Below are 16,002 nucleotides of genomic sequence, written 5' to 3' on the forward strand. Positions count from 1 at the left end.
TTTCCTAGCTCCCATCCAACTCTTTTTTTTTTGGCTGAGGCAATTGGGGGTTCAGTCACTTGCCCAGGGTCACATGGCCAGGAAGTGTTACGTGTCTGAGGTCAGATTTGAACTCAGGGCTGGTGCTGTGTCCCCTGCGCCACCTAGCTGCCTTCTCGCCCCTTCCAGCTCGTAAGCGTGATGGACAGAGACAGGAAGATGGAGTTCAGACTCTGCCTCCGATGCTTCCTAGTGTTGGCGCGTCCTTTCTAGAAGGTCGATTTCTACTCCACAAAATGAACAAAAAACTAAAAATAAATGAACAGAGTGGATGAGATGTTTTCTGAGAGGGACCAGGAAGACCCTGGCTCAGGGATCCCAAGTGATTTCGGCCCCGGCCAGTTCCTTCCACAATGAGAATTAGGGGTTAGTCCTGAGGGTCCTGAGGGCCCCACCCCGCTCTACATCGGCCATCTTCTGAAGGCGATTTAGATGGGGAGAGAGGTGGGAAGCCAGGACATTTTTAAAAGATCATCAATAAAACGTAAAAAAAGGAAAGGGTTAAGCAAAGCTGATCAAGGCAGCAGCCTTTTGTGATGACCCCAAGCTGAGGGGTGACGAGGGCTTTCGCCCAGACTCTGGGAGAGGCCGTGGGTGATGACGTCATTCCTTCTTCCTCTCCAGCTGCTGCCCCTGGGTCACTTTCATCCCCGCTGCCCCTCTGCCCAGAAGGCTCAGCTCGGACCTCCCACAGGCCGGACTGAGCCTGGCCCCTCCAGCCCAGCTCGGACCCGGGCCCAGCGGGCAGCCCCTGGCAGGTCCAGGCATTACAGGACACGTCCCTCCCCCAGGATAGGGATCCTCTGGCCGGAAACCCGCAGTGGGATTAGGGATCCTACGTTCAGTTAGGGCTCATCTCTGGGGGGGAGTTGGGATGCTCAGGCTTCCTTTCTGCTTAGGAGTGGTCTTTTGGCCCCTTGGCATCTTGAAATAAGCCTGTCCATCCCACGAGGCAAGAAGCATGTCCCTGCCTCTTCCATGCCCTGTTCTAAGGCCCTTCCCAGCCCTGACCTCCCCTGTTCTAAGGCCCCTCCCAGCCCTGACCTCCCATGTTCTAACCCCCCCCCAGGCCTGACATCCCCTGTTCTAAGGCCCCTCCCAGCCCTGACACCCCCTGTTGTAATGTTCTCTCTAAAATGTAATGTTCTCTGGTTTGGTTTCCTTGGGGTCTCTGGAGGCAGCTTCATTTCAGTTCAGTAATCACCACACGAGTAGCCAGGGATTAAAGTCCAAATCCCTTATTGTCTCTTTCCAAGTCTTGTCTCCTTTCCTGGGGCCCGGTTAGCTTCCTTATAGTCCAGATCCTTTATTATCTCCTTCCTGGGGCAGCTTTCTGGGGAGCCTTTCATTCTGGCCTTGGCTCCAAGAGCTTGAGCTCCCGCCTGCCTTCTCTGGCTTCTGAATCCCCCCGACTGACTCCTGGCTGCAGCTCCTAGCTTCTGTGCCCCACACTGAGTACACACCAGTCATTATATCACTAGGAAACCATTATTTGTTGTAAGATTAAGTCAGGGCCAAACTAGATTTAATCACTGTCTCCTCAGTTCCACTTAGTGCCTTGTTTCAAGTTCTGGCCTGTAACACCCTGTTCTAAGCCCTCCTCCCCAGCTCTGACAGTCCCTGTTCTAAGGCCCCTCCCACTCTGTCATCCCTTATTCTAAGCCCTCCTCCCCAGCTCTGACAGCCCCTGTTCTAAGGCCCCTCCCACTCTGTCATCCCTTATTCTAAGCCCTCCTCCCCAGCTCTGACAGCCCCTGTTCTAAGGCCCCTCCCACTCTGACATCCCCTGTTCTAAGCCCTCCTCCCCAGCTCTGACAGCCCCTGTTCTAAGCCCTCCTCCCCAGCTCTGACAGTCCCTGTTCTAAGGCCCCTCCCACTCTGACATCCCCTACTCTAAGCCCTCCCCCAGGCTCGACATCCTCTGTTCTAAGCCCCAGCCCGGACATTCTGTGTTCAAAGATATTCTACATTCGTCTTCTCCCTCTTGAGTCTCAATATTATTCCAAGGAACTTGACAGTCCTATTTATTGGCCCTTGAACAGAAGTTCCTCACATTCTCAATTTAATTCAACAAGCACATAGTAAGCACCGACTGTATGCATTAGTATTGTATATACAAATATAACCAAGAACAGGTCGGTGGGGAGGGACCCCTTTGGCCCTTAGATCTCAAATGCTCTGAAGTCTGACCAGAAGCCGCCATTACACTGCAGGAAATGGGGCACTCCTCAGTGGATAAGGAAATAGGAAGTGTGTGCAAGGTAATTTGGGCGTGGGAGAACATGGCATGGAGCAGGAGATTAGAAAAGGCCTCACTGAGCTGGCCAGGCCTTGAAGGAAGCCTCAGAGCTTCAAGAGGTGGAGGGAAGGAGGGTGAGCTTTTCCAGCCCATGGAAGGACAATGTGCACAAAGGTGGAAGGATGTAGAACCTGCTAGAACGCTTCGGGGAAGGGTGGGAATAGACCCCTCGGATTATTTCCCAGGGCGGACCTGGGATCCTGTGAAATCAGTTAGAAAAGTCAAGCTGGATCCAGATTGTGAAGCAATTTAAAAGCTAAAGATGGCACTTCCTGGCTATGTGACCTTAGGCGAGTCACTTAATCCCAAATGCCTCAGGAAAAAAAAAAGCTAAAGGGGGAAGCAGCTGGAGTTTCTTGAGGAAGAAAAAGTGGTTTGGCCAGAGCTCTAGGAACATCTGCCTCCATACAGCTGGGGAAAGATGGATGAGGGATGGGGGAGCGGAGGCAGGCGGGGGATTAGGAGACAATGACCATGGACCAGGTGGGAGCAGCAGCAGTAACTTCAGGTTTTTCTGTTTTTAAATAATTGGGGTTATGACTTGGCCAGGGTCACACAGCTTTTAAGCTCCTGTAGTCAAATTTGAACTCGGCTTTCCTAACTCTAGGACAGGTGCTCTATCCACAGCATCACCTAGCTTCCCTCCCTTTAGGTTTTAAACAGTATTTTCCTCCCTGAAAACACATCATCTAGACAGTACAAATAGTATGATTTCCATTTTTTTTTTTTTTTGGCCTGGTGTTCTGAGACCTTTTTTTTAATTATTAAAGCTTTTTATTTACAAAGCACATGCCTGGGTAATTTTTCAACACTGACCCTTGCAAAGCCTTCTGTTCCAGCTTTCCCCCCACCTTCCCCTAGATGGCACCTGCCCTGCTCTCCCTGCATTTGAATCCTGCCTCAGACATTTCCTGAGAGACCCTGAGCTCTCAGCCTCATCTGTATAATGGGCATAAGAGGGTGCTGGTGAGATAACTTATAAAATATCATGTAAACCTTAGAGTACTATATAAATGACAGCTTTTATTTTTTGTGATCATCATTAGGCTAATGGAAATCCAATGACTTGCCTAAAATCACACAGTTAGGAGACATCAGGATTCAAACTCTTGGCCCCGTCAGTGTAGGAAATCCCCTCTGCCAATTCAGGGTGACAAAGTTGTTGTTTTTTTTTTTTTTTTTTAATTCTATTTTTATTTTATTATAGCTTTTTATTTACAATATAACTTGCATGGGTAATTTTTCAGCATTGACAATTGCCAAACCTTTTGTTCCAACTTTTCCCCTCCTTCTCTCCACCCCCTCCCCTAGATGGCAGGATGACCAATACATGTTAAATACGTTAAAGTATAAATTAAATACAATATAAGTATACATGGATGACAATTTTTTTTTTAAATCCTTTTGCCAAGGGAATGATCTTCCCTTTCCTCCCTTGGTATCTGTTTCACATCATCTTTTTTTCCCCATTTTTAAGGAAAAAAAAATGTATTTTTAGGAAATTGGGGATAAATGACTTACTTAAGATCAACAAAGTAAGATAGTGTCTGAGGCTGAATTTGAACTCAGGTCCTCCTGATTCCAGAGCTGATGCTCTCCCTTTTCACATAATCTTGCAGAAGGCACCTCTAAGATCATCTGGTCTAAGCCCCTACCTCAACAAGAGCTCCCTCTGGCCCGTCCCTAACAATAGCCATCTTCCAGGGAGGGAGAACCCATTACTTCCAAGGCAGCCCAGCCATCCTGCTTTTGCCCTGTTCTGATGTCAGCAAGTTTCTCCTGACATCAGACTTCATTTTGTCCCTCTGCCCCTCCCAGCCACAGCCACCATTTCTGCCTCCTCCTGCTGAGCAGGGCAGGTGGGGTCCGTTCTCTGTGAGTTAGCCCGTGGATACCCAAAGCAGTTGCCTTGAACTGCTGAACATCCCCAGTTCCTTCAGCCTCTCTTGAGACTTGAGAAAGATGGCCCCTTCCCCATCCTGGATGTCTTTTTTGAATCTGCTGCGGCTTAACAAGGTCCTTTCCAAAGCATGTTCTTTTCCCCCTCTGCCCCCCTAGAACCTAAATTGTCCAAGTGGATGATCTGACCAGGGTGGAGTCCTTGGGACCATCCCCTTCCTGGCTCTTCTGTGAATGGCATCTAAGTTCACATCCTATTTTTTTAAAGCCATATCGTATTGTTAACTTACATTAAGATACAAGGCCACGAAAATCCCCAGGATCTTTGCAGACACATGGCTAACCAGGCCTCCCCATCCTGGGCTTGGGAACTTAATTTTTTTAACCCAATTATAAGACTTTATATTTATTTCTTGTTAAATTTCATCTGATTAGATGGGGGATGGGGGGAAGCCCAGTGCTTTAGTTCAGGAGCTTTTAGGATCCCGGCTCTGTCTTCCCCCATGTTAGCTGGCCCTTCCAATACCGTGAATCAGACAGAATTCATGCCTTCATCCAGATCACTGCTAAAAATGTTAAATAGCACAGGTCCCTGAGGCACTCCACTGGAGACCTCCTGCCACACTAACACGGACCCATTAATGATTCTTCTTTTGTTCAGAGCATTTAACTAGTTCCAAATCCACCCAAGTGTATTACCTCGCTCTCAGCCCTCTCTGTGTTTTCCACAAGAATAACAGGAGACTGTCAAATATTTTGATAAAATCTAGGTCAACTGTGTATAAGCATTTCCCTGGTCTAGTAACCCTGTCAAAAAAAGGAAATGATGTTTGTCTGGGATGGGCCAGTCTTCATGACGCCATGCTGCATCTGTATTAAAAAATATCTTTTCCTTGTGCATGTATAATCTGGATCAGATTTCTTGGGAAAGGGGGAGGGGAGGAAGGGAAGGAGGAAAAATAATTTGAACTAAAAATCTGATCCATTTTGTATGTGTGTGTGTGTGTGTGTGTGTGTGTAGATATAAACATATATATGTAAATTTTTTTTAGTATTTTGCCAGGAATGAAGGGCAAGGTCATTGGTCTCTAGTTTACAGGCCCCATTCTCTCTCTGTTTGAAAATCAGGATTTCTGTCCTTCCCCTTGGTTTTCAAAGGTTGCTGACAGTGACCTCAGTAAGTCCTGCTTTCAGGGCTCAGGAACATGGTTCACGTGCCCCGGTAACTAGAGTTCAGCCAGTGCTTCTTGTTTCTCTGCTCTTCCTCGCCTCCTTCCTCCCCTCTCCGCCTTCCCTCCTTCTCCTCCTTTCTGGCTTTCACATCCCCCTCCCCCCTTCTCCCTCTGTCTCTCCCTCCATCTCTCCTGTCTCTGTCACACACACCTGCCCTGCTTGTCTATCACCTTTTCACCAGGAGGAGGGAAATCTGTCTCGTCCTCAGCCCCCTGGATTCGAGCTCGGTCTTGGCTGTGACGAGCCTGTGTTGCTTTCTCATTGGTGCTTGCCCACGGTGAGAAGCCTGCTCCCCGCTGGGTTCTGCCCCCCAGCCCCCGGGGTGACTCCTGGGAAGTGTGTCCCTGTTCGCCCTATCCCGGGGGAGGAAAGCCCTCTGGGACAGGATGGGGAGGTGTCGCGGAGCGGAGATAAGCTGCGCCAGCTTTCCGCCTCGCTAATGGGCTGTAACCAGAGAGCTCCATCCCAGGCAGCCCGATGGCCATCTTGCTTCTCGGCCGGTATCAGGCAGGGAGCCGCAGCCTCCCGTCGGGGCTGGATTACAGTTCAGTGTAACAGGCAGTGTTGGACCTGGGGACCGGAGATCAGAGAATCGTAGATAACCGTAAGGGACAGGGTGACTTACCTGGGTTCAGATCTCCCCTCTGACACACATTAGTTGTATGTGTGACCCTGGACAAATGACTTCATCTCTGTGTGACTCAGTTTCCTCATCGGCAAAAGGAGGGTGGAGTGAGTTGGACACTATGATTTATATAATCTCTGCTTTTGTAAGCCAGAATCTGGGAACAGGCTCGCCAACTTGGAGACAACTAGAGACGTGCCTTGGACTCCAGGTCGTGTCTGGAGGAGCGTTAGGGGATTAGGCTACCTTCAAGCCTTCCAAGTGCTCCGAGGGAAACCTTTTCGGGGGATGAATCAGTTGGCAAGAGGGAGAAGAATAATGAACTCGGTCTCTTGGAAGCTCATCCATGGTCTGGCATCCTAAGGATGCTTCCAGATGTCTGGAAGGAAGCAGGGTATCAACCCCGGCTACAACAGGCCCGCTTGGAAAAGCCTCTAACCCCAAATGTATTCTTCTCCGGGTTCGGGACGAGGCAGCCGCCCTCTGGGCTCCCTTGGCCTGCCCTGGCAGTCGGCTGGCCTTGGCTTGAATCTTATAGGGCACCTTGGGGGGGGGTCAATGCAAATTAATATGCATAAGCCCCTTCTCTGGGTTCTGGTGGATCAGAGAGCCAAGAAGACACAGGTTCAAGCCCCATGATGGCGACATGATTCTGGGCAAGTCTCTTTAAGTGACAGAGTGACTGAGTGACAGAGCGGTTACAGTTCCCTACACCTGCAAAAACAGCCTTTGCAGACAAGGAATGGGTGCTGAGGGCTGAAAAGGGACATGAAGGCAAAAGCAGTTAAACCACACTGCCCTCAAAGAGCCTGCACAAGGGGGAAGAGAAAAGTCAATATGAAGTAGGCACACAATAATTTGGATCTAAGTAGATGGTCTGGTGGACAGCTTCCTTTGGGTTTGCTAACATCAGGAAAGAAAGACCTGACCCTGAGGTGAAATCCAGATTCGCCTCTTTCCCAGCAGAGCTGGCTCTTTGCCCACTGCCCATTTATCCTTCCTTCTAGAAGAAGTCTTGTTCCTCCATCCCTCCCTGGAATAACTGCCATCTCCTCTGAAATGGGAAGTGCTGGGGCCCCTGCCCCATCTCCATTGAGTTTCCTGACAATCGGGGCCTTTTTGACTCTGACCTTGAACTCTTCTGCTTTTCTCCATTCTGGGCTCACCTCTGCCTCTTGGAGAGCCTTGTAAATCTCAGATCTTTGCACCTCTCCTAACATAGAGAAGAAGCCTCAGGCAGATCAGAGCCAGAATACTAGCTCTGCTGCCATCAACCTGGGTGACTTTAAGCAGGTCCTTCACTTCCTTGGGCCTCAGTTTCCTTCTCTGTAAAATGGGGATTAGGACTAGATGACCTTTGAATCCATGCTTGTTACCCCTTTCTGAATCTCTGCATTTCCGAGCCAGAGGAGAACGGGAACCCCTCCCAGATGGCATTTTCCTATGGACCCACAAAGGTGATCACATCTCTTGGGTGCTGGAGATGGAACAGTAGTGACTTGCGTCTCTGACGCCTTAGTGTCGTGGCTTTCTGTCCAGGCTGTTTGTGGGAAGGGAGCGCATCCTCAGGCTGGCCCTCAGTTTCTCTCTGTATCACTCAGAATCACCAAAATAAAAATGGCAGGGAAGAGGAAGGACAGTGTCCACTGTGATTCATAAGAATGAGCTAAGTCTGGTCTGGGACCTAGGGACTGATGGGAAGAATGTAAATGAGTCACAGGAAATCAGACAGTATGGCTAGATCTGATCCACCATAAGCCAGGTGAATATTTAATACAATCCAACTAACATTTATGAAATATCGAAAAAAACTAGGAAAATCTAGCCACTGACCACCCACCCACCTACCCATCCATTCATCAAATGTATCCTATGTGTCCTAGCCTAATCCTAGGCACTCTTAGGGGATAAATAAATGAACACTTATTAGCTATCAGCTGTATGCAAGGTACCCTGGCAGGCTCTGCTAAGAATGCCCATCGGGCTGAACCTCGCAGGGCCATCCCTGGCTTAGGTACGAGGCAGTCAGAGACTCGTTTCCTCCTCGGAGCTGCGTCCCCACAACCCAGCGCAGGGCCTTCCTACCGTAGGTGCTTAAATTAATGCCTGATGAATAATACATGCTTGTTGGAAGTTCAGGGAACAGATGGTGCCGAGTGCTGGCGCGAGATGGGCCAGGTGGGTTTGAGTCAGACTGTGGAGAGTCTGAATGTCACAGGGAAGAGTCTGTATCTTCTCCCAGGCGAGCAGGTTCCCGCTTCCTCCCCTCCCGCTCCCTCTCCTCCCCACTCCTTCCCCTGGAGATCTGAACATACTTATCGATGCTTCCAATCCCCCAGGCCCTCGGTCCACTCCATTCCAAGGCACACAGACGGCCTTGCCCTGATCTTGCCATACCCACCATCTTGACTCACTCCATCCTTCCCTGTGCTTCCTGGTCCCTCTCTATTCTTCATCCTCACAACCTCCATTCGCTCCATCTCTCACTTCTTTCCCAGGCCATTGGCCACAGTCTCAGCCCTTGGAGAACCACCCAGTCCTGTCCTATTCTTTGCTCACAGATGTCTTGTCTGCCGCCCTTGGCCTATGGCCGCCCTTGGCCTGGACCATCTACCTTCTTCCCTCCCAGTGCCACCGTTTTGCAGGGCAAAGCCTAAGGAAGTAACAAAGCAGTACTAAATCCTCTCCACAGCTATGTTATATAACCCTAACCGGACCCTGGGAGCAGTCAGTCATTCTGCTCTCCCCGGTCAGTAAATTGCCTCACTCTTCCCAGGGCTATCTGAGACCTGTCCCTCGAGCCTGTGGCTCTCCTTCCCCATCCCCACTTCCTCAGTGAAGGATCTTGCCCCACACATCACTGGAGAATGGAGACTACTTGCCGTGAGCTCCCGTCTCCCCTCCCCTTTATCTGTCATACCTCAGATCACCTCCCGCTCTCCATGAAGAGGAGGCTCTGCTTCCTTACAAAGCAGGCTCCTCTTCTGGCCTCTACTCCCCCCTTCTCCGTCAGATTGCCCCCCCCCTTACTCCAGTCTCTCCCTGTCTGCCAGCTCTTCACTGAGGCACCTTATGGATCTCCTCATTCTTTAACCTCCTCCCTTTCCTCTCCCAGCTCAGCTCCTGCCTCTCACGACTTGGCCACCGAGCCCGTTTTTAGAACCTTCCCTCCTGTTGCTCCTCATCCCCCCCCGGCACCACCTTCCAATGCCTGTTTGTGACTCAATACTGCCGTTCTCTTCTAAACCCTGCAGTCGGCCTTCTGAGCCCACCCCCTGAAGTGGCTTTCTGCAGTTTAACTTCAGACCCAAGGGCCCTTTCTCAGTCCTCGCTGTCTTGATCTCTGTCCTGACACGGTCCCTCACCTTCTCTGCCTGGATACTCAGGGTTTCAGGTCTTGGTTCTCCCACCTGTGCTTCACATCTTCTCTGTGTTGTCACGTCTGACTCTCCTTGGCCCCATTTGGCGTTTTCTTGGCCAAGATGAGTAGTTCACCATTTTTCTTCTCCAGATTATTTTAGAGATGAGGAAACTGAGGTAGACAAAGTGAAGTGTTTTTTGGTATATTTTTTGTATGTACCTTGTATGTAAAGATAAATGTTTGAATATATCTCAAATATGTAGATAACTCTCCAGATGTTGTCTACCTCGTAGAATCTGAATTCTTTGAGGTCAGGAACTGGTTGTGAATTTTTTTGGTCTCTCCAGTGCTTAGCCCAGTGCTTGGTGCATAGTAAGTGCTTAATAAAGCTTATTCATTGATTGACTAGTTGATTACTAAAGGCAATGAGCATTCTTCAGCTGTTCTGATTCCTGCCTTGAAGGAGCTTATATTCCAGCTGAGCTCAGTCATCGAATGGCCCATCTCCAGTTGTCCTATCTATCTGCATTTGGCCACTGGACCCAGATGGTTCTGGAGGGAAAAGTGAGGCAAATGACCTTGCACACTCTCCCTCACTTAGATCATGTCAGGGCATCACCTCCCTGATGCCATGGTCCTCTTGAAGAAGGAAGGATAAACAACAATCTCTATGAATAGGAGTTAGGAGCTGCCCCTCTGGGGACCCAACTGGAACTGACCAGCGGGATATCCCAGCTGTTTTCTTTTCTTTCCCTTCCCTTTCTATTCTTTCTTCTTTCCCTTCACCTTCCTCTGTCCACATGAGATATCATATCCTTACCTACAAGTGCTCTGCCCAAAAGCATGAAACTGTTTGCTAGGAGCAAGCCTTAAACCCCAATCACTCTGGCCCTCACTGACTGACCAACAATAGGTTCCAGGCCCATCATTGTTGGGCCCTGATTAGCTCAGAGAGAACGTATATGGCAGTTGTTTCTGTTTTGGCCAGAAACCCTCAGGGTCTTCCTCTCCTAGGTTGATTTTTTCCACTTCATAGAAGAGGCCATTCTTTGCCTCATTTCTTAGCCAGCCTTAACCACTGAGTGAATGGTGGCTTCGGTCCAACTGGGATCTGTTAAAGGTCTTATTTCAAAAAGGCCAAGGTCTCCCGCTGCATCAAGGACCATCTTCCATCTAACTTTAGCTCTAAGTTAGCTAGATCTAGATGTTTCCACTGGGGCCAGGTGGCTCTGGAGGGAAAGTGAGGCTGCTGACTTTGCACAGCCCTGCCTCCCTTCGATCCAATTCACTTGCGAGTCAGGGCAGGACCTTCCTGTTGTATATTGTATGTAAATGTGTGTGTATATATATAGGTATGTGAGTCCCTTCAGTGGCCATGTGCTGTAATGGACAGAGAGCCAGTGATGGAGGGGGAAGACATGGGTTCAGAGCTGGAAAGAGGATGTTCACTGACTGCCCTATTTTCCCATTTGCCCTCTGTGAGTGACTTCTTGGACGCCCTGCTCTAACCACTGTTCTCCTCCATGTGCTTTTCCTTTCACTAGAACGGAAGCTCCTTGTGGGCAAGGACTGTCTTTTGTTATCTGTATCCCCAGTCCATGAGACTACCTGGCATAAAGTAAGCACTTGGAAGCTCATTCATTCGTTCACATCTGCTTTTCCTGCCTGGTCTCGCCCTGCTCCACAAACCACGCTCATTCTTATTTCTTTGCATTCATGTTGTTTCTTCTGCCTAACATGCCCTTGTCCCTGTCCTCTTCACTTCTTCGAATCCTGAAACCTATCCTAAGAGTCTCTGAGTTGGAAGAGGCCTGAGAGGCCTCCAGGACAAAAAAATAAAGCCCTCTGTCCCACCTCTCTGTAATTGCGCAAAGGCTTTGGGCCAGTGTGAGACAAATGTCCCCTAGTCTCAGAAAGAAGAGCTCCGAGAATAGGACCCTTGGACTTCTTCAGGCAATCCCTTCCACTTTTGGATGGTTCTCATTGTTATGAAATAGAACCTAAATATGCTTCTCTTCAGCTTCTAATCAGGCTAAGAAAAAACATCTTTGATCTCTCTCAGATGTGACAGATCTTCAAAAATCCAAAGGCAGCCAGCACATCCGCCCTCTCTTTCAAGTCTTCTATTTTTTGAGCTAACGAGCTCATAAAGTGTGTTCCCCCAGTGCTCATCCTGATCATCTTCCTTCTGACCTGCTCAGTGAGTCATTGTCCGTTCCAAAAGGTGGCTCCCTGAATGTGGGACGTGGAGCGTCTGGGGCAGAGGACAGCTGGCTGTCATACACTCCATGGCTCTCAACGCTAGATTAGTTTTTATTTTATATTTAATTAAATTTGGTGTTTTTTTCTTTTGAGAACTACTATGTCTCTTTTAATGTCATCTATTTCAAATTCATTTCTTGACTGCCACCCCATACGATTCGCTCATCCTAAGCTTATAGTGCCTTACTTCCCGAGCGCGCACACGCACACACACACACACATATGCCTTTCCTTCCTATGCTTTTGATTTCTTAAACCCATTTATTTACAATTTTACATTTATTCCTGTTCAATTTCATCTTAGCAGAATGTTGTGTCCTTTGTTCTCAAAGAGGCCCACGGCTTCAGGAAGGTCCTGCCCTGACTCGCAAGTGAATTGGATCGAAGGGAGGCAGGGCTGTGCAAAGTCAGCAGCCTCACTTTCCCTCCAGAGCCACCTGGGCCCAGTGGAAACATCTAGGTCTAGCTGACTTAGAGCTAAAGTTAGATGGAAGATGGTCCTTGATGCAGCGGGAGACCTTGGCCTTTTTGAAATAAGACCTTTAACAGATCCCAGTTGGACCGAAGCCACCATTCATTCAGTGGTTAAGGCTGGCTAAGAAATGAGGCAAAGAATGGCCTCTTCTATGAAGTGGAAAAAATCAACCTAGGAGAGGAAGACCCTGAGGGTTTCTGGCCAAAACAGAATGCACATGTATAATATAAACCTAACGTATACACCTTATAGAGCTTGCAAATATATATATACCTTATATATGCACCTATTTGTCATATTACAAATGTGCATATATGCATTTACATACATATCATATCTACATATGTATAATAGATAATAGAATATACATGCATAAATCTCTCTTATGTTTGGGTCTTATATATCTTATGTATGCATATATATTGCACACATATATGTTTATAAATTTATCACATACACATATATGTAATACAAACTTATCTTCTCTATCATGTTTGCATATATATCCTATATTACAAAAGTGCACACCTGTATACATACATATATATTCACGTGTACAATATGAACATATAGATACATCTCATACATGCACATTGTTACAAAAGTGCACATACACATCCCAGACTGAGCAGCGTCTCCTGAGCAGTCACACCTGGAAGTCCAGCGGTGGCCGGGGCTGCCGCCTTGGATCTGGGCCCGCTGAGCAGGCGGGCGGCCCTCCCGCTCTCCCCACAGCCGCGAAGCCCGATCTGCCAGCTGCGCTCTCGGGGCATCACGAGCAGGGAGGGAATTCACTGCCGTGTTTTGGTCCTGCAGCCAGAGCCGGGGGGTGAGGAGTACGTCCCGGAGTCAGAGAAAGCAGCCATGGAGAAGGACCCAAACCGCCCCCGCTTCACGCTGCAGGAGCTGCGGGACGTGCTGCACGAGAGGAATGAGTTGAAATCGAAGGTGTTTTTCTTGCAAGAAGAGCTCGCCTACTATAAGAGGTGAGCATCTCCTAGGCGGCCCGGGCGGCTTCTCTGGGCTCGGCCGGTGCGGGAGGGAAGGCTCCCCGACAAGGCTCAGAATGTTAACTGAGCTTCCCCGCTGTGTGCAGGGCGCTGGGTTATGGTACAGGCAGAGATGCTCCATTGATTAAGACAGGGTTCCCACATTATGCCTACAACATACGTATCCTACTCATCCTCCTAGCCCAGCCCAGATTATTGCTTTAGAACTGAAGGGTACATAGATTTTTTGGTTGACGAAACAAGCTACCTAATAGACTTGCCTCAGTTCACACTAATAAGTATCTGAGGCAGGATTCGAATTCAGATCCTTCTAACCCATTCACTGTCTCATTCTTCTAAAAAACCTTTTCCTGCCTGATTCCTCCCAGTATCTCACCCTTACCGAGTTACGTAGTTACCACTGACCCTGATGCTGAGGCATGTACTCGGGCGCTCTGACAGCTTCCTGGGTGCACACCTGGTCCCTCCGGGACAGTAAGTGGCTGAAGGTACCCAGTGGATAACTGACCCCTCCTCTACTCTCTGACTGCAAGGACATTAGTGCAGACCCTCCTCCTTCTGAGTTAAACCCAGTTTAAGGAAAGAACACAATTTGGAGATCTTGGGCAAATCAGTTCACTCTGGCGGGTCCCAGTGTTTTGCTTTGTAAAAGGAAGGGATGAATGAATGAACAGGAAGGATCAATCCAGGTCTAAGATCCCTCTGCCTCCCTGATTGCTTTCCTCCCCAGCCTATCCCCCAGGATGCCCTGTAAGGAATCTTTCCAAGACTTCTAGGATCACATCCCTCATTCCCCTTGCCTACTTTGGCCTGTTCCAGCCCACCTTAATTCTTTCTCCTCTCCTCCATGCTTAGAACAGCTCCTCCCTCCGTCTCTCTCTGTGTTTCATTCTTTCCTTATCCTCCAAAACCCTATTCAGATGTCACCTTCTCCTAGGAGTCTTTCCCTGACCCCTCTGTACCCCAACCCATCCCAGACCAAAAAGGCACCTCAGATTTCCCAAAAGCCCTTTCTCCTGGACCCTTCTTTGGATCATTTCATTTTCCCTCCTCTCTGCTGTTTGTCTACTTCTCCTGTAACTGTCATTATATTGTTAACTCCTTGAGAGCAGGATTCATATCATCCCTCGCCTTCTCTCTAGAATGCCAATAGATGATTAATAGAACTGATTGGTTTACTTTTTAAGGAAAAAAATATGAATTGAAAAAAAATATTGATTGTTTCAATTTCTCATATTTTAGTGACTGGAGCAAAGGTCTGAAATGAAGGGTTTTATACATATTTTTTTCAAAAAATCTTCTTCCTTAAGCTGCGCAGAGCTTTCCTCCCCTGTAGCTCAGGCAGAATCCTGAATAGGCAGAATATCCAGGGGCTTAGGTCACTGACATTCTTTGCCCTATTACCCGCCTCCTGCTCCAGCCACTGTCAGGCATGTGACCCGTAAGAAGGGCCAAGCTTGGTGGGATCCTGCTCGAGTCATTTACCGAATGTTTGTGAACTTTTTTTCAGTGAGGAAGTTGAAGAAGAGACCCGAACACCCCATCCCACCCCCATCATCCACTCCAAAACTTCCCCCCAGCCCGAGTCTGGGATCAAGAGACTGTAAGTGAGCGTCTGTCTGCAAGGCGCCTGTAGCCTGCTGAGCATGTTGTTCTGGGGTTCTAACTAGGAATCGGCCTCTTCCCTCCAACTTCGTCTGAGCCTAGGATTCAGCCTGTTTACTAACAGCCCCAGAGTGCCGAGACAATCGGAGCAGGGGGCGGGAGATGGGGGCTGTTGGCCCTGACCAGGAGTTTGTGTCCTTCTGTCCCTTTGCCTGGGCCCCTGGACACGGAGTCAGTGCTTGGGAGCCGGGAAAGGGAGGTGAGGGTCGGAGACTGGGGCTCTTCTGACCTGCATGGGCAATGCTTGATGCCCGTTGGCGAAGCACGGGAAGCTTGAGCTTGGGTCAGGAGAGGATCATCTGAAAGCAAATGCCTTTAGGACCTTTAGGAAGGGTTTTTCATTTCTCCTGAAAATAAGAAGGTCCTGTTTAGAAATGAAACTAGTGGAATGGTTTCAGACCCTCTCTGCCATTCATTCATCAGTTGGAAAGCATTTATTAAGCACTTCTAGAAGAAAAGACAAAAGTAGACTCGCCCCTGTCCTCGGGGAGTTTACAGTCTCTCAGACCCATGCACTCCAGGTACACTTTTCTAGCCTCTGCTGAATGATTCCTGACCTCACAAGGTGACAGTCTGTTTTCCTGCCTTGAACCTCATCTTGAGGGGATGGCACACCCAGCCCCGGCCCCCTACCCCGGGGCTCCATCCCTTGGCCAGCCGCCCCCTCCCCCTCGAGCCCCTACACTGACTTGGTTGGGACCCCTAGGACTTAGACACTTCCCTAAGCCGCAGCATGGAGCGGAGGACGGGGAGAAAGTGGCCAGAAAGCCCCGCATCTCCTTTCCCCGAGGGCTGTTGTTGGCTCCATCCCCGCAGCAACACCAGTTTTCCATGAGATAACTGTGAGAATGAGCTCCCACAGAAGGGCTTTTGATGGGGCCCAAGGCAGGAGGACACTGCTCCCCTTTGTGTTCACCTCTGCTGCTGACAGCTGCGTTGCACAACCACACAAGTTGGGGGAACTCCCTCCCTCCCCCGGGAATGGGGACAAAGCAGCCTTGGGAAAGAAACTTCAGGGTGAATGGAGAGGACTTAAGATGAGTTACGAGCCAGTCCCATTCAGTCTCATCTTCCTGCTTTCCTTTGGTTGTGTCTGGTTTCTCCGGGTCTTGCTAAGCCCAGGGGCTCATGGGG

At 49.1% G+C, this 16,002-nt stretch overlaps 1 protein-coding gene across 4 annotated transcripts in view; it reads left to right on the forward strand.

Moving 5' to 3' along the window:
* The window catches only part of RILPL1 (Rab interacting lysosomal protein like 1), a 45,761-nt gene that overhangs the window by 23,134 nt on the left and 6,625 nt on the right, over positions 1-16,002 (forward strand). For all 4 annotated transcript variants that reach the window (XM_051972660.1, XM_051972661.1, XM_051972662.1 and 1 more), the window contains exons 5-6: positions 13,010-13,179; positions 14,714-14,806. In XM_051972660.1, the coding sequence (XP_051828620.1) occupies positions 13,010-13,179; positions 14,714-14,806 (263 nt within the window). The remainder of the gene's footprint in view (positions 1-13,009; positions 13,180-14,713; positions 14,807-16,002) is intronic.

This window comes from Antechinus flavipes, chromosome 1 (genome assembly GCF_016432865.1).
Source record: "Antechinus flavipes isolate AdamAnt ecotype Samford, QLD, Australia chromosome 1, AdamAnt_v2, whole genome shotgun sequence".
In the NCBI taxonomy this organism is placed as follows: Eukaryota; Metazoa; Chordata; class Mammalia; order Dasyuromorphia; family Dasyuridae; genus Antechinus; species Antechinus flavipes.